Consider the following 24,706-nt stretch of genomic DNA (forward strand, 5'->3'; position numbering starts at 1 on the left):
CTGAGTAGGTGGGTGGGGCTTGATGCTGCAAGTGAGGAAATGGTCCGTGAATCCCTGCTGCTCCCCAGCTGCTGCTGCTGTAGATACGCCACCGCTACCCTGACACCTGGGCAGTGCACATCCCAGGCTCCCACCGCTGGCTGCTGGTAGGTGCATTTCTAGTGCTACAGCTGCATGGGATGTGTGGCAGCGGCACACGCAGAGATTGTTGCTGTTAGTGTATAATTAGCACCATATATGCAAACATAGACTGATGGAAACTTTATACATCATGACAAGATCCCCCTCCTGTCATTAGGTTAATAGTCCCATGCTCAGCGCCTTCTATTGGAGTTGGGCTGTCATAGCTGCTGGTTAGTTATAGTGATGCCCAAATTAGCAAGTACTTGGGGCGCAGTGCGATGTGCTCAATTCTTTGGAGTGGGTTTGCTCTTTACATGCTAAATGTATTATACCTCATGTACCAGCAGTGCCAGAGGTGTAACTCTGGGAAGCAATGGAGTAATCTGTCACTGGGCTCCTGCTCCCAAGGGGGCACCTCTCCTCCCATGCAAGTTTGAATCAGTTAAACCCGGTACATACCATCGTGAGTGGGTCGCCAGTGTCTCGTCAGACCCGATCACGCGGAGCGCACGACCCGCTCACAATGTGCATCAGAATAGCGATATCAGAATGGCGATAGCCCAGGGCTGCGATGCCGGGCTGCCCGATGTTAATACATCGGCCAGCTTCGCATCCCCCATAGAAACCTATGGGGTATGCGGCCGGCGGCGCTGCAGGGAGGCGCGGCGATGCAGGGAGGATCGCAGCAGGGATGGTCCCCCTTTGATACATTTAGGAGATAGTTAATATTTGCGGCTAAACGTTTTCGGGGATTTAGCCGCAAATATAGTTTGATAAATGGGCCCCTATGTGTGGGGACAGACGGACCAATCTTTATCTCACCTCTGGATGACTGGGAAATATTACTATGGTAATTGCAATGAAACCGTAGTTATATATGTGTGTGTGTTTGTGTATACACACGCACGCACGCACGTACGTGTAACTAACATTGGTGCAGTGCCCCTGTTACCCTCTTCCTGTCACCCACTGCTGTGTTGCATATTGAGTACTTGTGTTGCGGTGGAGGAGGGGGTCCTAATTATATTTTTGCACCTGGGGCTACAATCCACAAGTTCTGTCACTGGATTAATGTCTCGGTTTCAAATGTGTTTAGTTGCTTTTAAAATTTGCAACATGTTTTATATTTTTGACCATGGAAGCATCATATCATTCACATAGATTGTAAGTTTGTGAGACTGTCCCTCTTTCCGGTCATTACCCAGTCTTATTTTATATCTGACTGTGTTGTTCACTATTGTAGTGCAATATATGTATTAACAATTATAAGATTTATATCTAAAGGTGACCATACACGGAGCGATGTTTTCCATACTAGATCGCAATCGCATCTAGAACAAAAAGCATGCAATGTGTTACGCAGCGTGATGCGATCTAGTACAAAAAGTACGGTCTGCGCATACTTTGAATGTGATGAGCGTGCATCGCACTGGGAAAACGCTCCATGTATGGGCACCTTAAGAGATTCTGCAGCAGTTTGAGCATGACAAACAGGTCAGATCGCGTGGATTTATCAACTCAATACTAATTTGTTGAACTTGTTTCACAGAACCCTGTGTCTTTCCAGTGATTAAAGTTCCGACCATGAGCTCTGAAAGTTTGGTATTCATAAATTATTTATTATTTAGCACTATCCTTCTCTTCCAGTGAGGGTATGCCATTGCAAAGCACAGGGCAGCACTGTTTGTATAGTGGTTAGTATTGTTCCCTCACAGAACATCCTTGATGTAAGGCGTTTTATTCCTGTCACTTTTTTTCTTCACTTCTATAAATTATTACTTTTTTCTTTTTTTTTCTCTACACAGGGTTACACTGTTCCGGGACCACCAATGCCTGCTTTTCTCACGCTTCACTCCCCCATAGCGTCTTGTGCCCTCTCACCCAGAAGTCTCTTCTTCACAAATAATTTTGGTTTCCACACACAGTAATGTGCAACACCGTATAAAGCAAACTACAGCTGTGCTTCTATTTTGTCAGAAGCATGAACACAGGATATTATGCACATCAAGTGTGCGTACATCCCTCTTCTACAGTATATACACATTGATAATTAGCCATGCACTATCTTGTAGGCATGGCCCTTCTCATAGACAAATATATAGTCTGTTACTCACGTGGATAGCTTGTACTTCACATAGAGAGACTGTTACAGCAATTTGATACATACATACCAGGGTTTACACCACTGACTTGGGCCCTCACTGCAGAGCCTGTGACTTCTTTTCTGTGTGTGTAAAACTATCACTTTCGCCAGGACTGGAATTCTGCGACATCTATTTTAAGACGTTTTGAAAACTACATAAACCTCATAATGACTCATGGAGTGTCACCTCCTCTTCTGCTGTGGATGGAAGAGATATGCTTAATGATATTCCTTCGGACTCGAAGACTCATTCTGCAGATTGGAGTCCTAGTTTGTGTCCTGCTATTGCTCCTGTGGGTCTCTGTATTCCTCTATGGCAGCTTTTACTACTCCTATATGCCGACTGTGAAGTACTCCTGCCCGGTTCACTACCAATACAAGTAAGTATTTCTAAGACGTTGCTCTGAGGTTCGTTTCACATCAATGACTGTAACAGGCTAAGGGGCCCATTTACCATATAATATTTGTGGCTTATCCCCCAAAACAGAGTAATCACCGATCCCTGCTTTTATCCCTCCTGTCCCGCTCACAGCTGCTTTCCCCATAGGTTACTATGGGGGATGCGATACTGCCCAATGTATCAATATCAGGCAGCATCACATAGGGTCCATGGGCTACTGCCATTCTGAGATGGCGGTAGTGTTTTAGTACAGTCTAGTGTTTTAGTATAGTCCAAATCGGCCATAGTCAGTAGCCTTAAGTAAATATAGTTAAGATTGTATGGTTCTGGGCTAATGGTTTTGAAATTGATAGGACTCACCATTGAGCAATTGAATTCTGCCTGCCGATTCTTCGTCGAGCCGGCAAAGAAAAGGACAGGGTCACGGTTGTCGGGCCAGCGCGTCAGTCGTGACCCAGGATTGAATATCCCCCAAAACCGTCAATATCAACTACCAATGTGTATCGCGAATGAAGGCCACCATCTGGATGATATCTTCTCAATAGTTATTTATATAGTGCGCACACATTCTGTAGTGCTTTACAGAGAATATCCAGCCAGTCACATCAGTTGGGCATGGATCATTAGGTCACCAGCATTATGGTAGACAAGCATTAGGTCGACATGAGTTAAGGTTGACATGCAGGAAGGTAGACATGACTTTAGGTAGACCGGGTCATTATGTCGACATGGGTAAGGTCGACCGGGTCATTAGGTCAACATGGTAGAAATGGAAAAAGTCGACATGGTTTAAAAATTTTTTTTTTAACCGGAATGTCAACATAAACACTAAAACGTAGCCCCGCATGCTCTCGCCATGAGAGACTGCTCGAAAAACAGTAAAAAAAAAGCCCATGTCGACCTAATGACCCTGTCGACCTTCCTGCATGTCAACCAGATGGTGTCGACCTAATGCTTGTCTACCATAATGCTGGTGACCCAATGACCGTATCCCCATCAGTCCCTGCCCCACTGAAGCATACAAACTACATTCCCTACTGCATGGACTTGCGCATACACACACACACACACACACACATTCACCCTATGGTTCATTTTTGTTGGGATCCAAGTAACCTAACAGCATATTTTTGTGGGAGGAAACCAGAGTACGGTTTCAAAACCAATTGGAAATAAACTGTGCACTATACACTGTTGAATAGCATTTACAGTACAGTATCCTGTGTTCCTTGTGTGTATTTTTTTCCGTTTTTTGTTTTTTTGTACGAGAACATTTTCCTATGTTCAGTTTTTTTGTTAATTTTATGTTAGTGAAGTATATGAATTGTTCTATTAATTGGTTTTATACACCTGTGCTTTACTTTCTTGCTATGACTGCACTTTCAGGTCTCTTTCCCTTCCCAGATAAAAACATGACATCCTAAGCATTTTCTAGAACTAACGGTTTCTTTCTTTTCAGTTCCACCTGTAACCCGCCACCTGGAATCCTGTGCTCTTTCCCCACCGCTAATGTGTCTCTCTTGAGGAATAACCGTGACCGGGTAAGAAGAAATGTCATGTGATCAGCTTTCCAAGATACTTGCTTTGCAAAATACTACTGCTTATAAGTATGTGATAACATTTACTGCTTAGAAAAGAGGTTCCCAAACATTCAGGGGTTTAAAGCTTGCTCAGCACTGATGTTGAAACAAATTTAATGAAGTATTAATGTTGTCACCTGTGGCCAAGCATGGATATACTTAAAACCTGGATAAGTGACTTGGAGACTGCAAATGGGAATTAGCTATCCTGTGCCCAGTAGACTAGCAAAGTTTGACCACAATATCCGGATTCAGTATGAAATCCCGGCGGTCGGGATCCCGGCGTTCAAAATCCCGACGCCGGAATCCCGACCGCCAAAATCCCGACAAGGCTCAAAGAAGTACAATAGGTCTATTGCTTTAAATGCTGTTCACAAATAGTAATCTGGACTATTACTTGGTACAATATAGGAGTAGAGACAAGATAGAGCAATATAAATTTAAAATAACTATTTAATAACCAAAATAATGGTACCATAAACAACAATAAATCACTAGTAAAATCAGAAATCTGCTCAGCGAGTAAAGTTCAATGATAGTCCAATACTGGGTTCCGGACTAGATGGATATAAGTACAGTGGTTTTGTGTATATAACCTCCACTTGATATTAAACAGTTTTTGTCCAATCCTGAGCACTAACTGTATACCGGTGCACCGTGTCTATTATGGTTCTTCTGAGGTAACCGCTGCAACCTCAATATAGGAGAAATGCATAGAGTTACCAGAAAGCCTTTGCTTTCATCGGCTAACCCATCTTGGTGCACCTGTAAGGTCTGAGCACCCTCCCTCCCGAGACCGCGAGTGATCAGCATCCATTTAACCCTCTCAACAGCCCAGACGAAAGGTGTCCCTTTACTGATTCTACACTGCATATTCTACTGCTGCACACTTTTACTGCTTCTGGTCACTCTATCACTGGCCATCGAGAGTGCAGTGAGGCGGGTGTCGGCTTGTGTTGCCGGAACAGTGGCAAACCCAATATTAACAGCGTACAGCAGGGGTCATGGAACTTTTTTTTTTACCTTTTTACCCCAAAACATCTTTACATACCCCAACGTTACCCCCTTGATTTGTACCATACACAGCCATTATACAGATGCCACACTCTGGCCTTTATTCAGATCTGATTGCAGTACAAATTTGTTTGCAAAACCATGTGCATTGCAGGTGGGGCAGATGTAATATGTGCAGAGAGAGTTAGATTTGGGGGAGTTATTTTGTTTCTTTGCAGGGAAAATACTGGCTGCATTATTTTTACACTGCAATTTAGATTTTAGTTTCAACACATCCCACCCAAATTTAACTCTCTCTGCACATGTTACATCTGCCTCACCTGCAGTGCACATTTTTGCCCATTTTCCAATCAAATTTGTACTGTGACACTGATGCCCATTACAGATATGCCACACACTGTGATGCCCATTACAGATATGCCACACACTGTGATGCCCATTACAGATATGCCACACACTGTGATGCCCATTACAGATATGCCACACACTGTGATGCCCATTACAGATATGCCGGTACCTGTGGATAATCACGGCTCCCACGATGTGCATCGCATAGCAAAAAAATCGCATCGCATGCGATCTTTAACGGAAAAGCATCCAAATGCATTGAAATTAGTATCAAACATGTTCAATGGCCCCCAAATGTCATTTTTGAGGCTGTACCACCCCCACTATCAACGCGTGGCGAGCCTGCGAGGGGCGGCGGTACGCTTTTCATACCCCCACTATTCACGTCGGCGTGGAGTTGAGAATAGAAAGTGTGGCGAGCGCCGCGAGGGGACACGGATACCTTCACAGGTATCCGCGTCCCCTCGCGGGCTTCACAGGTGTCCACGTCCCCTCGCGGGGCTTGCCACGCTTCGGGCTCGCTGCGCTCGCCACACTTTCTATTCTCAACTCCACGCCGACGTGGATAGTGGGGGTATGAAAAGGTCGTAGGACGCGTACCGCCGCCGCTCACCACGCTTCGGGTTCGCGTTGATAGTGGGGGTGGTACAGCCTCAAAAATTACATTTGGGGGCCATTGAACATGTTTGATACTAATTTCAATGCATTTGGATGCTTTTCTGTTAAAAAACGCATGCGATTTTGTAAAAAAAATGGTAAAAAACTGCAAAAATCGCATGCCATCGCATGCCACTATATATGGCATGCGATGGGAGCCGTGATAATCCACAAGTACCCATATGCCACACACTGAGGTGCCCGTTAAATATTATGGCACATAAGTGCCGCTTACCTACATGCTCATTGCTAGGAGTTTCTATTTCAATGCCAGGAGTTACATGCTCGATTCCAGGTTATGTGCTCCATGCCAGGGGATTCCTGCTTGATCCCAGGGGTGTCATACTCAATGCCAAGGTGCTTTTATGCTCGTTACCATGGGGTAGCAGTTTGACAGCCTGGCAGAGAGCAGTGGGCTGCCAGCCATCGCCACTCCTGATTGGCTGCCGGGCTGTGAGCTCCTATTGGCTGGCTGCCCGGTGCGAGATTTCAAACAGCCATGGAGTGGACCCGCTCTGAAGACAGCAGGAAAGCCCACCACGTCTCCCCGGCTGTCGCACTGTTTCAGTGCTGCTCCAGTGTGGACAATTAAATGAAATTCCAGGGGTTAATGGACGGTCGCGCTGCCGAGAGTCTGTGTCTCGGCAGCGCGACCGTCCATTTCCCCCCATGAAGTTAATTTTTACCCCATATTGGGTAATTTACCCCTATTCCCCGACCACTGGCATACAGTGAAGCCACTGTTCTAAAACACCGCGAGCTGCATGAAAGTGTCCCCTTTTCAAATGACCCTGTCAATATAGACACTGTGCACTGTTATAGAGTAATGGGAGGTTAAGCTATTTGCTCTGTCATTGAGCTTCACTTAATGAGCAGATATGTGATTTTACTATTGTTGTTTATGGTAGCATTATTGTGGTTATTAAATTGTTCTAAATTTATAACTCTACTCCTAGACTAGCAAAGTCATTGATGTTCGTACCATCTGCAAAATGTGTTATCTGCTTCAGTATGAAAAAGTGTATTTTATGTATATTCTTTTCCTTCTGTTCTCTTCTGCATTAGGTACTTATGTATGGACAGCCATACCGCATTTCCCTGGAGCTTCAGGTTCCAGAATCTACAGTTAATCAGGATCTTGGGATGTTTATGGTTTCAATGTCCTGCTATACACATAGGGGGAAACACATCTCTTACACAGCTCGATCAGTGAGTCCCTGTCCCCTTTCTGTCCCTTACTCACATGACCACATTTCCTTGTTTCCCGGTGACCATGTCTGTCTCTCCCCAGGCTATGCTGCACTACAAATCTCCCCTCCTGCGGACCATCGAGACTCTGGCCTTTCTGCCATTGTTGCTCTCAGGCCTGTATGAGCAGAAACAATCTCTGGAAGTTGAGCTGCACTCGGAATATCGAGAAGATTCGGTTCGTATTCTCCTGGAAACCTCAGTATTTACTGGTTTTACAGTTCTACAACTTTTTGTGATCCTGGGTTTGCTGCATTGTCTGTTTCTTCTAATTGTACAGTATAATTTGGCAGGGTTATGGTATAAGAGGCAATGTCTAGGTAGACCACTAATGGTCGACACCTGAAAATGGTTGACATACCATAGGTCGGCATAGATAGAAGGTTGACACAAGCATAATTGACACCCATACTTTTTTTTTGGTGCGGGTGTCAACCATTAGTAGTCGACCGAGACATTGTCCTACCCAGGGACCATACCATTTGGCACCTAGCCAGTCCAATATGCTCATATCCCCCTATTTTATTTTCTTGACATGAGGATATTCAATTATTTTCTTGTGAAGTCTTCCTCTCCCCCTTATTTTGTACTCTTTCTATCCCACTCTTAAATGCATATCCCCTTAAATGTCTTTTTTTTTTTCTTCAGTATGTTCCAACCACTGGGGCTGTGATAGAAATTCAGAGTGTCCGCATACAGATCTACAATGCTGAGCTGCGGGTCCATGCACACTTCACTGGGCTCAGGTGAGACCACTTTCCATCTATACCCTCACTCGGATGAGTCTTTGCTGAAGCTACGCTTATAGCAGTAACTTTCAGGCCGGTGTTTATAATACAGTATGTGCTGCTTGTACCACAGTGCATAAGGGAACCTATAGGAAATGTGGGCAGGAGGTAACCTTATGATTTGGGTGTATATGTGCTTCCCAGTATGTATAAATGTCCCTGCACCATTTTGTAACTCCATAAAGGCTATCTCACTGCTTGATAATCCTAAACAGGTTACATACTAGGAAATATTGTGAGTCCATCATGGGTGTGTAACCCTCATATGTCTGTGAACTACATCCATATTGTTTTGGCTGGTCAGCTGATGTCCTATATATTAGGGCACCTGGCTGGGTGACAGACATGCCGCACGGTTACGCTGTATACAAATACAATAGAGTTGGTCCCCTTTTGCAGCTATAACTGCTTCTGCTCTTGGCAGGCTTTTCACAAGATTTTGCAGTATTTCTGTGGGAATTCATCATACCTTGCCACAGTTTTGCAATAAGGGAATTCTAAGTCTTTGGCAAGGCATGCCAGTATGTGAAGTTTCACAACAGCTGGAGGGGCGCAGGTTGGACATGCCTGCTGTGGAGCATTTATGAGGCCAGGCTGATGTTGGAAGAGAAGGCCTGGCTCACAATATCCATGCCATAGGTGCTCGATAGGGCACTGTGCAGACCAGTCATGTTCTTCCACACCGAACTCCTCTTGTGATTTTACATTAATGCCAGTGGAATTTCAGAACTCTGCAGCCATGAAATCGGCAAAGCATTAGTGACTGTTACGCACCATGGGGGTTATTCTAGTTCACTTTCTGACAAAATCCTTCTTAGATGGACAAAACCATGTGCACTGCAGGTGGGGCAGATATAACATGTGCAGAGAGAGATAGATTTGGGTGGGGTTTTCTTCAAAGTGAGAGCTAAATTGCAGTGTAAAAATAATGCAGCCAGTATTTACCCTGCACAGAAACAAAATAACTTACCCAAATCTAATTATGTCTGCACATTTTACATCTGCCCCCCTGCAGTGCACATGGTTTTGTCCATCTAAGAAGGATTTTGTCAGAAAGAGTGAACTAGAATAAGGCCCTATGTGCCTTGGCAGTTGTTGACCCCACTCTGTGATTTTTACGCGGTCTTCTGCTGAATGTTGATGTGGAATATCCATCAGAGATGAAATCTCACCAGACAATCTTATTGCAAAGGTGGCATAGTATCACAGTACCATGCTTTAAGTTGCTGAGCTCTTCAGATCATCACATTCTGTATATCAAATGTGTGCAAATGGATACTGCGTGGCTATGTGATTGATTTATATATAATTCTGGCAAATGGTCCGATTTGAAATACCTGAATTCAATAATTAACTGATGTGGCCAAATACTTTTATCCATATAGTATTCCAGATTGCCGGTCTCATCTCTGTCATGCGCAAGTCTAGCGCCACATCGAGTAAGGATATAATAGTGGGTGGGGAAGAAATAAACCGTCACAACAGTTATATGCTTTTACACACTTTTCTTTAGTGCAACAGAGATGACTGATGTGAAAAACAAACGAATCCTTAATAAATATGCACATACTGTATATTTCATATTCTTATATACAAACAGGGAAAGATGACTCTCTTTGTTGGGGCACAACTTTGTTAAAATATTTGAATTTTTATTGATATACGTTAAAAGTTTTTAGGGGGACTCTCTGAACAACCTCCAACACAATTTTTTTAGCTTTGATTGGGACAGGAAAATAGGAAAATATTTTATAACTAATTTTAAGAAAAGTATCTGTGTGTGACTGTGTAGAACAAATTGATATAATAGTGTATCAATTGAATCAAATTGAAATTATATCAAGTGATATTTGTATCAGCCTCGGTCAGATATGTTCTCAATAAAGGGATATCATCCCCTGAGGCACTATAAAAGCCTGGCTGATTTTTATTTTTTATTTTTTTATTTTTTAAGTCAAGCGTGACAAAAAAGTATATATCATATATAATATGATCATATATGTTCAATTTAATATAGTGAATAAAATATAAGAAAAATTAATTAAAGTGAAATATTTTAATCTGGGACCATAGAATTATGGCGAAATATGATGTTAAAGTGGCTGTCACGGGGGGTACCCACAGTGTATATTTCTGCGGTACTGAATGGCTTCGCTTATATTGCTTCTATATTGTGTACATACGGAGCATAATAAGTCCACAACCTGTGTGCACATGTAGGGTAAAGTCGGAGATTGAAACAAATTGTTCTCTTTGGCCTCAGATCATTCCTACTTTCCGGCCATGTGTCTCTAGGACAGTGAACGGACCGAATGAGGGGGTGATATGTATCACCCCTGTTAGTGGAAACCAGCGCAGGGGATCTAATAGTGACTGGATTCCATGAGAGTCCCTTAGTGAGAGATAGATACAGTCCCTGTGCATGGCTACATCATTTCATAATTATCCTCACGTTTTAAACGTTACTTAGTTTTATGTTGTTCTTATATCATTCTCTTAAGACCTTCCCACATGAGTATCGTGCACCTATGGCTCCCCAGCAGTATAAGATATAACAGCACAATAAGGCTTAAATTCAATACAAACAAAAATGGAGAGCATCAGTTTTCTTCAGCAGGTAAAATGAAAGTGAAAACTCCATGCAATACTCATCATGTATCTGCTCTGTATCCCTTGCCATAGATGGCAGCCTTCCCTCCGTGACAGCCGCTCCTGCCTGGACGCGCGTTTCGCCTCTGCTTGTTCACCAGTGGTTCACCCTGCTGAAGAAAACTGATGCTCTCCATTTTTGTTTGTATTGAATTTAAGCCTTATTGTGCTGTTATATCTTTTACTGCTGGGGAGCCATAGGTGTACAATACTCATGTGGGAAGGTCTTAAGAGAATGATATAAGAAGAACACAAAACTAAGTAACGTTTAAAACGTGAGGATAATTATGAAATGATGTACCCATGCACAGGGACTGTATCTATGTCTCACTAAGGGACTCTCATTGAATCCAGTCACTATTAGATCCCCTGCGCTGGTTTCCACTAACAGGGGTAATACATGAGACTGGTGAACAACAGCAGATCCCAACTTTTCTTTCTTCTAAATGCTCTCATTATTTTTGCCTCAACTCATATCACCCCCTCATTCGGTCCGTTCACTGTCCTAGAGACACACGGCCGGAAAGTAGGAATGATCTGAGGCCAAAGAGAACAATTTGTTTCAATCTCCGACTTTACCCTACATGTGCACACAGGTTGTGGACTTATTATGCTCCGTATGTACACAATATAGAAGCAATATAAGCTAAGCCATTCAGTACCGCAGAAATATACACTGTGGCTACCCCCCGTGACAGCCACTTTAACATCATATTTCGCCATAATTCTATGGTCCCAGATTATAATATTTCACTTTAATTTTTCTTATATTTTATTCACTATATTAAATTGAACATATATGATCATATTATATATGATATATACTTTTTTGTCACACTTGACTTAAAAAATAAAAAAATAAAAAATAAAAATCAGCCAGGCTTTTATAATGCCTCAGGGGATGATATCCCTTTATTGAGAACATGTCTGACCGAGGCTGATACAAATATCACTTGATATCATTTCAATTTGATTCAATTGATACACTATTATATCAATTTGTTCTACACAGTCACACACAGATACTTTTCTTAAAATTAGTTATAAAATATTTTCCTATTTTCCTGTCCCAATCAAAGCTAAAAAAATTGTGTTGGAGGTTGTTCAGAGAGTCCCCCTAAAAACTTTTAACGTATATCAATAACAATTAAAATATTTTAACAAAGTTGTGCCCCAACAAAGAGAGTCATCTTTCCCTGTTTGTATATAAGTGTATTATATTATGACTCATGGGAGCACCACCAACAAATAAAGATGTAGTGGGACAATAGAAGTCAAAAATTAACATCATAGTTGGTTCATAGATTGTAGAAAAACATATTAGTCAGTGCCAGTCTCCCCCTTTAGCGTATATATATTTCATATTCTGTAAGCTCTTACATGGTAAAAAAAAAAAAAAAAAAACATAATAGAAAATAGCAAATGTGTTTTTCTCCCTATTTATAACTTTATTAAGTGCATTGTATGCATGCACACCGTTAGCTTCCTTATGGAGCATGTCATGGGAAGGCTGTGGTAAGGAAGGGAGTAGCTGTTCTGGCTTGTGAACAAGTACTCTATATTAATCTCTAGATGATGAATTAGCCATGGGCTGGTTATGGAAGGAGGTCCAGGAAGCCCAAAGCCCAAACTTTGAGGAGAGCCTTAGCATGATGGTCAAATTTTCTCCTTAGGTACATATGCTAGCTATGGGAGAACACCATTGTTGTAATGGTGATGTCAGCCGCCTGCCCTCCGCTCCTGTGTCACCGGGCAATTACCATGGGAATTACAAGCTTTTTATGGGAACGCCCTTGAAACGCTGGGCGTTCTCATGGGCGAATCCCCCAGCCACACTGTTGTGTGCGAGTGTCCGGCAAATAATCGATTTGACGTGGCCGCTCGCACACAGTGACTGCACATGTGCATAAATAACGATTAAACCAAAATAATGTCATAAATCTCCAACCTGTCTTCCACCAAAACCACTCCAAATTATGACCTGAACACCACAGTATTTAACCGGATGACTTATTCAATTATGAAACACGCTTTCTCTGACCATTCTTTAAACATACCGTACTTGGGGGGTATCCTATTAGCTGCGATAACCTGTTTTGTGGTGAAAAGTAAAACTGCAGATTTCTGCTTAAGTGCAGCTATCCAGTGGCTCGCATGTGCAGCTATCCAGTGGCTCACATGTGCAGCTATCCAGTGGCTCACATGTGCAGCTGTCCAGTGGCTCACGTGTGCAGCTATCCAGTGGCTCACGTGTGCGGCTATCCAGTGGCTCACATGTGCAGCTGTCCAGTGGCTCACATGTGGGTTTATTGTTAATTTCTCTACACCTAGTCTGAGCAGGTGAAAAGTTGCAGAAAATCAATTTTTTTAGATAAAAATGGCAGGACTGGGTTCAGAACACCTTGGCCACTCCCTTAATGACTAATTAGTCACTTCAAAGATTTTTTAAATTATAGATAATAAGCCAATAATGAAATCCGTTTTGGGGTGAAAATGTGCAATGGTAATGGGGATATAATGTATGGGACGTTTATATTGAGATCCTTTAAATGTGGTAAATGGCTGCAGTATGAATTACTTCAAAGCCCCTACAATCTTCTTATACCCTCTAATTTTCTTCTATACTGTTATCCTATGTTACTTTGCCATTTTTGGAGGTCGGGCTGATGTCCCTATTTTCCCATGCACCTTTTTTCTGGTAAACACATTACTGTTCACCCAGTTTTTCCTATTTTCTGATAGGATAGGCTGAAAAATGAAAGCGCACATACCGCCGACAAGTTGTTTTGTGTGTGTGTGTTTTTTTTTTTTTTCGGGTGATGGGTACATTAACTTACATAATAAACATAATTATTGAAACTAATTAGGAACTGCACCCCCATGAAAAGTTTATTTTCCACTGACCCAATAGCCTTGTTGTTTGATCCTCTGAAGGCATTTTTTTTTTTTTTTACTTACAGACCTCGACAATGGTTTTCTGCAAGTTATGCGGCCATTTGGTCCTATATTACCTAGACATCTTCTAACTGTAAAGAGCTCTTCTTTGATAGCAGTTGCTGAGAGTCACATTGGCATCTAATCTGGATCGTATGCGGCAAAAAAACGATTAATTTAATTTTTTAACTTTATAGTCAAAATTGAAAGGAATATCTATTAGTGTTTCCACAGCTTAAAGTTTTGATTTAGTCAAAAATTACCCTTTTTAGTGAGCAATTAAAGTTGATATTCATTAGTATATAGGGTACTTGTGTACTAGCACGGCGCCCATCGCATCGCAGACCATATCGCATGCGATGGTATGCGATGCGACGCAATATCGGCCGATGTTGTACAATGGCATACAATTTTAAAATTGTATGCCATTGTTTATGGCATACAATGCCATACGATGCGATGCGATTATAAATTGTATAAGCACCCTAATGGGTGGTTACAATGGTTAAATGCACCCCCAAGCCACCCCCAAGTATAAAGTGAACCCGAAGTGTGGCGAGCGCAGCGGTACGCGTCCTACGACCTTTTCATACCCCCACTATCCATGTCCGCCGAGCCCGAAGCGTGGCGAGGGGACGCGGATACCTTCACAGGTATCCGCGTCCCCTCGCGGGCTGCGCTCGCCACGCTTTGGGCTCGGTGGCTCGCTGCGCTCGCCACACTGTCTATTCTCAAATCCACGCCAACGTGTATAGTGGGGGTTTGAAAAGGTCGTAGGACGCGTACCGCCGCCCTTTGCGGGCTCGCTGCGCTCGCCACGCTTCGGGTTTACGTTTATACTTGGGGGATGGCGTGGGGGTGCATTGTAAGCACCCATTAGGGTGCTTATTCAACTTTAATATCGAATATGAGTTAAAATTGCGTCGCATGCCATCGGGTGTATGGCATGTGATGCAATTCGATTAAAAAATCGGGCGACTAATTATCGGGGCGCCGTGCTAGTACACAAGTACCGAATATTGCAATATCAATAAAAACATAAGCTTTGGCTAATTACGTCTGTGTGAAGGAAAAAAAGAAATCTATCTTTTGAGGTAATCAATCCTCATATGTAACACCTGGAACCAATCCCATGTTAGTAGCACCAGGTCCCAAAGGTATAGACTACGATCGCTCCCCAATGCAAAGATTTTGGTGCCCCACGGGTGTAGATAGTTTTCTAGAGGAGGAAGATACAGAAAGGGTGCCTCATACAATATTTTTTAATATAATAAAATATCAAATCTAAAAACTCCAAAAAGTCCACAGGTAGTACTCGTACCAAATATACTTCCTCTGCCGTGGGCTTCAAAACCACATGATTTGTCAATATAGCCATCACCGATAGTACAGCACTCTCTTCGGGCAGTATTCAATGAGAAAAATTCTCTTTGTTTTATGGCGAGTTTGTGCTTTTCTCGCATTGGACGGAGACTTTTGCTCTCAAAAAGCGAGTAACCCTATTCAACGTGCACTTCTCGCCGTCTTTCTAAGTGATTTTCGCCGTGTCTCTCCTTGTAGCAATTCTCCATCTTTTCATGGAGAAGTGGAATGTGAACTTTTACAATAAAAGGTTTTTTGTTTTAATACCACAGAACCGGCGGGACCTTCTCCTTACAGTGCGCATTGGCCGAGCAGTTCAGAATGCGCCACACAGCTCCAGACAGTTTAAAAAATTCATAACCATGTTTGGTCTAAAATGTATTACTAGAATAGCGATTTACATATGCGAAACATAGGCGGAATTTACATAGCTAAACAATATATGTATATGAGCTTGAAGCGCATGACTTAGCTCTTTTTTCCCTTAAGCATGTACGGAGGTGTCTGATACATCTTCTGGTCTGTATGACACATTCTCTAGACTTCTTTAATACTCTGATGTATACTATTACTTCTAAAAGTCCGATATCTTTTTTTCAAAATAGTTTTAATTAAAGGTTTTGTGCCGTTAAGCATGGAAGGGGGAGAAGGGTACAGAATAAAGATCGGGAAATGGGTACAATCCAACATACATCGATATATAATGAGAAAACAACAATAAATGTTATAAGTAACTGTAATAACACAAGGGTCAAAAATGGAAATAGTAACAATAATATGATAGTTTATAATACATCTAAAAATACTTTGATGTTCTCCAGTAAATTAGGCATATCAAATAATAGGTTTGCCCCTTCATTTGAGGTTATATAATTCTGCCAGCAAGACCATGCCATCATTGTAGAAGATGGTTTAGTGGAAGAGGGTAGGCCCATAGTTTCCATTTGGAATGAATGGTGAATTTTCCTGATAATTTTACAGTGTGTGTGGTGGGGGGCTTTCATTCCTGGGCTATTGCGGCCCGGGTGGCTATGGTGAGGAATATCTGATGGATAAACATGGAGTAGCGCCGGCAAGGGAGACTCTTGGACCAAAACCCCAAGGACTTTTGAAGCAAGGTCGAAGACTTCCCTCCAGAGTGGTCTGATTTTCGGGCAGGCCCAGAAAATATGGAAGGTGTCTCCTATCTTGTTACATTCTCTCCAGATAGGTTTAGATTATTTGCAATTTAGCAGGGGTAAAGTAAAGGTTATGTAAGCGTTTAAAATGCATTTCTATGTGGTTGCCGCATTTAGATATCTTATGTGATGTAAGATAGATTTTTTTCCCATTGTTGTTGGGAGAGAGAGCGCACCAGGCTCTCTTCCCATTTTGTTTGTATAGAGGATCCAACATCTGGAGTATCAACTTGCAGCCCAGAATACCAGAAACTTCTCGAACCCTTAGCGTTACCCATAGCTAGTTTTGTTAATATGTTCGGGAAGGGGAGCTTTATCGGACCTGATAATCTTATAGCGCTCTTAATCCAATGTACAATTCGGTTATAAGAAAATACTTCCCTATCTGAGATGCTAAATGGGGTTATGGAGACCGTCCAGTTGGATAGGTTTATATTAGGCATTCATTTTGATAGGGCCTGTACGGAAAGAGTGCGGGAAAGGAGGGAGACATCTTTTTTTGGATATATTATAGCGTGTTTCATGCTGAGAGAGAATCGGAGATAGAGCGTACTTTAGCAAATGTGGTCTTAGTTGGGAGGGGTCCAGAGTAGATCCATCAGTGAAATACGGGAGAACAGCTGGCTCTCCAAGTCCACCCATTGTTTTTTGCCTTTAGGTAGAGAGACCAGTCATTTATTTGGGCCACTAAACAGGCTTGTTGGTATTTCCTTAAATCCGGGACTTCCAGGCCCCCATGTTTCCGCAATCTAGTTTAGCTCTTGTATGCTATGCGGGGAGGTTTTTTCTTTCAAATATATTTCAAAATTATTGTTAATTCCAAGGTATACAATGTAATCCTTCTTCCAGTTATATTTGTGATTCTGTTTAAATGTGGAAAGTTTATCAACACTCAAATTGAAAGGTAAGGCCTCGGTCGTATTAAGTTTATAGTATGATGCTGAGCTAAAGCGATCAATTATGTCATGGAGGGCAGGTAATGAGGTGTCCGGCTTTGTTGCTAAAAGAAAAATGTCGTCAGCAAATAATCTTATTTTATGGAGGGAAGAGCACAATTCTATGCCGGGGAAGTCTAGAGACTGACGAATCGCCATTGCAAAGGGTTCTATTGCTAACACATACATGACAGGGGGCAAAAGTCCGATATCTTGATGTAATGATTATCTGGCATTGAGATTTTATGGGGGCTGCTTATTGTAAAATGATTTCCCTCTGAAAGAGCAGAGCGAAGTTCATGTGCTTGGTGGTTTCTTGCTTTAAGTACTCTGCTAGCATCACACAGCCCAGACCACTGAATGATGAAATGAGTTTGGGCGAAGCTGTGTGTGCACGGCCAGCGTGAAGGTTCCGGTGGGTCTGCGGTGTCTGTGTAGGAGTTGCGGTGCAGGTTGTGGGCCTGCTAGCCCAGACTGCTGTATTGACAAATCATGTGGTTCTGAAGCCCACAGCAGAGGAAGTATTCGGTACAAGTACTACCTGAGGTTTTTTTTGTGGTTTGTATATTTGATGTTTTATTATAATAAAAAATTACTTCACTATGAGGCACCCCCTCTGTCTCTTCTTCCTCTAGAAATATATATCTGTCTCAGTCTCGTTAAGAAGGCCCAGGGGGATAATGCTCGTACCATGGATTTCCACTGTTATGGGCTTAGTACCACATGGTGTGTTTTTTATATGATCCATTGTTTTTTATATATCTACCAATGCAGCAGCCTCTCCTAGTCGTAATAGGCCTTATTGGTTTATGGTGTGACTTTTGTCTGATTTCTGCAGTTTCTCGTCATCCATTATCTGTATGTTTTTAGGTATCTCTTGTACAATTTCCCGGTCATGTCTGCTATAATTGGCATTTCCAGTAACTTCATCTTCATGAATGTCCTGGTTTTGCTGAGCTACCTGCAGTGGGGTTTTGGAAGATCTCGTTGGAGGGTGAGTCTGAACAAACTGGAGGCAATTGTTTATCTAATAGATGGAACAAATTCTTTATCATACTGTAGAAATATCGTTCTGCTTAAATAACCTGTGGAGAACTACAAGAGAAAGCCGGAGCTGAAGTTGTGTTTAACTTTCACGCTTTCCCTGCAGACTAGACCCAGGAGTGGTGGCAGTGCTGATAGGGGGAGGACGGAGACACAAGAAAGGCGTTCCCCTCAACCAGGTGAGGTCAAATCTGTTCTATTCAATCATACGAGCTATATCTATACTTTCCTATAAGCAAGTTGTCTTACAGTGGAGCTGTTTGAATACAATGCAGATAATAATATAGACCGCATTAGCAAAATATCTGGTAAATAATATTCGTATGTACATTGCATGGTGGGGTCATGACATGCTCCTCACACAATTGCTACCACGGGTTGTAAGATGTTGAAATTCAATCTGCGGCTTTGAACTTTTACAGTACATTAAAGTGGTATCGGTGAAGAGTGGTGATGGGGCTTACTATCAGATGTACTAAGCCTTAGAGAGAGATAAACTACCCAGACATTATTCAAACACTGCCTGTAACATGGCAGTTAAGAGCTGATTGGCTGGGACTTTTATCCCTCTTTACTGTAGAACTCTCGGATAGATGTATTATACCCGCATGTATCGTGCTGGGTATAACGCTTCCTGGTCAACATTTTGTCTGCCAGAGCGATGGAGTGAAAACTCCCCGTTCCGGCAATCCCCCGGCTAGAGTCCGGAATCATCTGTCTAGTGCCAGTGCACCATATCTAACACCAGGCTGGCTTCTCAGCCCATGGGTGAGATCTCATGTGCAGCTCTGAGCCAGCAGCAAGGACAGCGCTGTGTCCCTGTAGTGGAGATAGGGTAATGACACCTGCGAGGTGTCAAAACATCCAATCATTGCCCCCGCATATTGGCCTGCTGTCTTGTAGATGGCCGCTCCGGTATAGAGTGGGACGTGCACTATCACTGAGCACACCTCTTTTACCTTCATACATTACTGCTCTAACACAACGTCTGCCCATAATGACGCTTCTTAGATTTACCCCTAAGGCTTTAGTACAAGATGTAGGGGACCATTCAATTTAGCACAATATTGAAATAGCGCAGGGAACGAGTGCCTAGAGCCAGTCATTTGTCCACATCTTTAGACCCTTAAGTCAGGAGAGATAGTTTGCCACATCCTAAGCCAAGGGTTTAGTCTTGGTAAACAGTATTCACGACTTAAGTGGCCACAACTAGCATCGCAGCACTTTTTTACTTGCAGAGGCAAAGCGTGCAGTACTGTAAGGTCGAATACTACAGTGAGTGCTCCCATTTATTTATTTTTTCCAATATGTTTTTAAAAAAAATAAAAATAAAGGCTATATTCAGAATGGACTATATCATAAAAGTGCATACAAAACACACCAATGATATCCAAACAATTATCCAATATCAATCAAACGGAATATAAAAGAACAAAACAGAATGCCAATATCCCCTATATTTCCTTTTATTTTTGGTTTTATAATCACTTTTCCATTGCGAACTGGCCTACATATCTGTAAGATATATTTTGGTTAATTGATTTCTGGTCATTTGAATGATTGGTTGTTAATAAAGTAAAGTTTTCATCCAAATCCTGGGAAGGCCCATCAAAAACTCCCTTGGTCCAAGTTCTGGCCAGTGTACAACAACGGGAGGTCCAACCGGAACCTCATCCTAGTGGGCCGAAGTCAGTACCAATCAGATCAGGTGAATTTGGCCCTGTTCCGGGGGTCTGCGAACAGCTTTGGCGAGTGACACTCACCGGGCCGTTCATTGCAGGCTGGGGGCGGACAGTGGTGGAAATAGGGCCCATTCCTGGGAACGCCCAGTGTTTTATGGGCGTCCCCATGACCGCTAGGCATTCCCATGGGAACGGTGGCGGCACATTGCCTGCTGAAGGCGGGTGGCTGACATCATAGTACGTCAGCGCCCGACCTCTCTTTTCGGCGGACACCAAAGGAACAAGTTGAGACTTTTATTTCCGAAGGCATGAGAAATCATTCAATGGTCGGCAACCATTGAATGACTTCTCCTGCTAACAGATGGATGCGAGGGGATGTGCTGGCAACATCGCCATGGTGACTAACCGTATTGCTAACCTCCAAGAGGCAGCCTGCTACTGTGTAGTCCTATACTGTGTTCTTGCTATGAAATACTAGTAACAAAAGGAAAAATAATGGCGCTTTATTTATTTAAAAATAAAACTCACAAATTATTTTGAAACATCCAATATTTTTTAAGCAAATATAATACAAGTCAACAGGGTAAGAGGAAAAATTACATTACAACTTTTTAACATCTTACAATATGGCCGCTAGGTGGCAGATTTTTTGACTTTTAGTTAGTGGCTGACTTGTGTAGGGAGGCTGCAGTACATGGGTAAATCCACCACTACTCTCCTCTTTATTTCATGCCTGCACACCTGTGCCGTTTATGCAAGTGGCATCATAGGCTATTCTGCCATCATCTTGTGCCTCCACAATGCTGCCATACATGTGCTGCTCCTGACTACACATGTGACATGATGGCCTTCTGCAGTAACTTGCTGGGGTCCTGTCATTTTTATTGTCTGGGGGTCCCAGAGCAAAATAGTCTAAGGACCCCTGAGGTAGAGGAATGGCATTAAAATGTAGTGTTTGGAAGAGTTAGACGTTAACCAAAATGATTCTTTCTGCCAGACCTTGATGACCCACAAGACACTGTGACACTTGGTCCTGGTGATAATACAGAAGGTGATCATCCAAATACCTCTGGTGAGTACTCTGCTGTCTTCCACACTATTGTACATCATCGATGCTGCCGGATGCCCTCACACATCATTGTCTAGTTCACATTAATGGTGTGTACACACGGTAAGATTCACCATTCAATTTTGACTATATAGTCAAAATGGAATCGGTATCTCTCGAATGGAGAGAGAACATGGTTTTAAGCGTTAGATCCCGAGCCGATGCGCACTCCTATTCAGCTGAAATCGGAAAGCCAAATAGACAATGCAGCAATGACTATATAGTGCAAACTGACTGTAAATAGCACCTGAGTTAGCAAAAATTGCATAGCAATCGAATCTTGTGGTGTGTACACACGGTGAGATTCCTTTTCTATGCGACTAAGGTTCGATTGCTACTATATGCAATCTTTGCTAACTCGTGCTATTTACGTACAATTCATACTATCTACATTCTATTTGCACTATATAGTCATTGCTGCAGTCTATTTGTCTTTTCGATTTCAGCTGAACGGGAGCGCACATCGGCATAGAAAGCTTAAAAACCTGTTCGATCTCCATTCGATGTTTATGCGATCCCAATTCGATTTTGACTATATAGTCAAGAAATGAATGTCAAATTGTACCGTGTGTACACACTAATAGTCAAATAGCAAAGGCATCTCCGTGTGTACACACCATAAACAGTGCCCCTTTTATTTATTATTATTACTACGGTTATGGTATATTAGATCTACAGTGTCTAGGTCTACAGTCATATGGTCACCCACTAATGGTCGACAGGATTAAAAGGTTGACATGGTATAAAGGTCAACAATGAAAAGGTTGACATGGTCAAAAGGTCAATATGGAAAAGGTTGACATGAAAAAGGTTGAAATTAGTTTTTAATGTTTTTTTGATGTCTAGGTCGACATGGGCACTGTCTAAGTGTACCGTTGCGCTCGCCATGCTTCAAGCTCTGTACCTTACTGCGTGGGCACACTTATATTCTCCCTCCACGCCGTAGTGGATAGTAGGACATGAAATACCCCATTGGCGCATGTCGGCTCTGAATTTTGTTTAGGAAAAATGCATGTTGACCTTTTGACCCAGTCAACCTTATGACTGTCGACCTAGAGTCACTCTATGATCAGTCTGGATACTATTGTTACATGCATCTAGCCACTGGCTATGCAGTCATAATGTCAACACCAGAATGCATGGTTAAAATGTCAACAACTAGAAAATGACAACGGTTTCATTCAGGGATACCTTAAAACTTCACATTGTCAACATTTTGTCGGCAAACAGAATGTTGACATTCTTATATGAATATGGTAACTGTTGTCTTAATATGCTGAACCGTGTCACTTTGTGATTTGATGTTTGTGTGAGACATGCATCTAGTATACCTGCATGTGTAAGGGTGAGCAGGTGTTCATAGGGTGTATGAGTGAGTAGTATGAGAAGCTGAGGAGAACACTAGGGTTTGGGAGGAGGGGTGTGTTATATACAAAAAGATGGAAACCCAAATGTTTGTAGGGTGCAGACCTTGCAGGAAGTCAGTAAAGCGCACACTAATTAGCTGACGATCTATAGCAGGGGTAGCCAACCACGGTCCTCGAGAGCTACCAACAGTTCACATTTTCCAGACAACCTAGCTGCTGCACAGGTGCACTCATTACTAGCTGAAACCTTTTCAAAGATCCACAGGTGGAGCTAATTACTTCACATGTGATTCTGTGAGGAGATCTGGAAATCATTAACTGTTGGTAGCTCTCGAGGACTGGAGTTGGCTACCCCTGATCTATAGCGTGAGTTTTGGACACTCGCTCATGTCCTTACAGTCCGATGGATGAAAATTCTTCATATTCAAACATGATTCTCATGGTGTCAATAGACTATCTTAACAGTTCACGTTGATAGTGGGATGGATTACACAGCTACAGTTATCCAGATCTCTCCTTAGGGTACATGTGAGCAGTGTACAAACTGCACTACTATTATATAGTCTGAGAAGTGCACACGTCCTGCAACTTTTTCTTCATATGTCTGTTTCAACATAATTGCTCCAGTGACAGGCAAATGAAATGTAATCCTAAGTAACCCTAGCTGGCAATGGCTCCTGGGTAAAACTAATTGATTTGCAGGTATGGCCAGTGAATCTGAGTGCCTGTCCCAACCATCCAACACCTCAGGAGTGTAGACAGCACACCGCCCAGTTATATTTGGCTAATTTAGTGTAGCTTAGTAAACTGCATGAAAGGTGCATTAATACAAGATCTTCACCCTACTTGGCTTTTTGTATATTACCCTTCCCCCACCCCCCGGTATTCACCTTTTGTATACTTCATACACATACTTATACTACAGAATCCTATCATACACAGTAAGCATAACAGTGCCGCCGTTTTCAACTTTTTTTTTTTTCATATGTTAGCGCGGTCTACTAAATCTGCTACTTGGTATTGATGATTTGTCCTGTTACTCTTCTAGATTTAGACATATCCCCACGGAATGTTGGAATGACAGAAGAACATGATGACCTTGATGAAGACTTGGACATCACTCCACCTGTACACACTGAAAGTGCAAGTGCTGTGGGCACCGATATGGGCACTCACAGTGAGCCTCACGCTGGAAGCTTGACTCTTCGGCAGAGGTGCACTCAGATCACTGGCTTCTGATGGCTTGGAATGGGACAGTTACACTTTCTCTCCCTGTCAGAGTAGTCTATATGGCTTTAGATTACGTTAGACGGCATGTCTCTTTAGCTGTTGTTCGATTACAACGGACACTTTTGGTTATTTTTAACAGCTTCAAAGCCACAAGTTACTCCCAATGGCAATAGATGCTAGAAGTGTGTTCCTCACGTCGAAGATGAGGAATACAAAAACATCTGTTACAGGAACCAGCTTAACAGGCTTGGAATTTATTGCGTGTTTAACTTTTCTATTGTTTTTTGGGGGTATTTGCTTTCTATGTTACAAGTTTGACCACCCATGTCTACTGTTGCACTAAGCTCTGTCTTTTTTTTTTTTCCTTTGCGGTTACTCATGCCACCTAAGTTACTGACATGTTACACTTTTTCTTCATATTTATTTTCTGACCTCATTCATCCAGTTAGTGGCTCCTCCCCTCTGGATTTGATTACCTGATCACATGTCTCATACCCACCTTGGAGTAGGCTGATCCATGGAACACACTCATACCCAGCCGCACATTCCTCACAGGATTAGTCTCCCCCCACTTCACCTTTCTCCAAGCTGGCAGGCTCCCTGCCCACACCTTAGTACCGTGTTTATATAGTGGTACACTTAGAACATGTCCAGGCACACATTCCTGAGGATATTCGCACATACGTGACTGTTGGTGTTGGTCTTTCAGTTTATCAGAACAAAATAATATATGCAAAGTTCATTTCAACAGTGTGGATCACTAAAACGTTATACAGGCGGTGCGGATGTCGTCCAGGTCATCTGGCAAATCGTCCATGCTTCAATATGTGGAGAATACATGGCAGCACTTCTGTTACTAGTTTTACCACTTAATAGGAATCCTAAGAGGATGCAATTATTTAAAATGCAAATACGG

The 24,706-nt window shown here is 42.4% G+C and overlaps 1 protein-coding gene across 4 annotated transcripts; it reads left to right on the top strand.

The window, feature by feature from the left end:
* Positions 1-24,696, top strand: BSCL2 (BSCL2 lipid droplet biogenesis associated, seipin). 4 transcript variants are annotated; one of them, XM_083163644.1, is made up of 11 exons: positions 6-146; positions 1,673-1,725; positions 2,378-2,646; positions 4,126-4,207; positions 7,331-7,474; positions 7,557-7,691; positions 8,162-8,259; positions 18,230-18,353; positions 18,510-18,582; positions 21,083-21,157; positions 23,609-24,696. In XM_083163644.1, the coding sequence occupies exons 2-11, from the start codon at positions 1,708-1,710 to the stop codon at positions 23,797-23,799; spliced, it is 1,209 nt and encodes a 402-aa protein (XP_083019770.1). In that variant the 5' UTR covers positions 6-146; positions 1,673-1,707; the 3' UTR covers positions 23,800-24,696. The 4 variants fall into 4 exon arrangements, with proteins under 4 accessions (XP_083019771.1, XP_083019772.1, XP_083019773.1 ...); XM_083163645.1 differs by lacking the exon at positions 1,673-1,725 and having other exon boundaries at positions 1-146; positions 1,929-2,646; XM_083163646.1 differs by lacking the exon at positions 1,673-1,725 and having other exon boundaries at positions 1-146.
* Positions 24,697-24,706: the final 10 nt, after the last annotated feature.

Source organism: Crinia signifera, chromosome 11 (assembly GCF_055691185.1).
Source record: "Crinia signifera chromosome 11, ASM5569118v1, whole genome shotgun sequence".
NCBI lineage: Eukaryota > Metazoa > Chordata > Amphibia > Anura > Myobatrachidae > Crinia > Crinia signifera.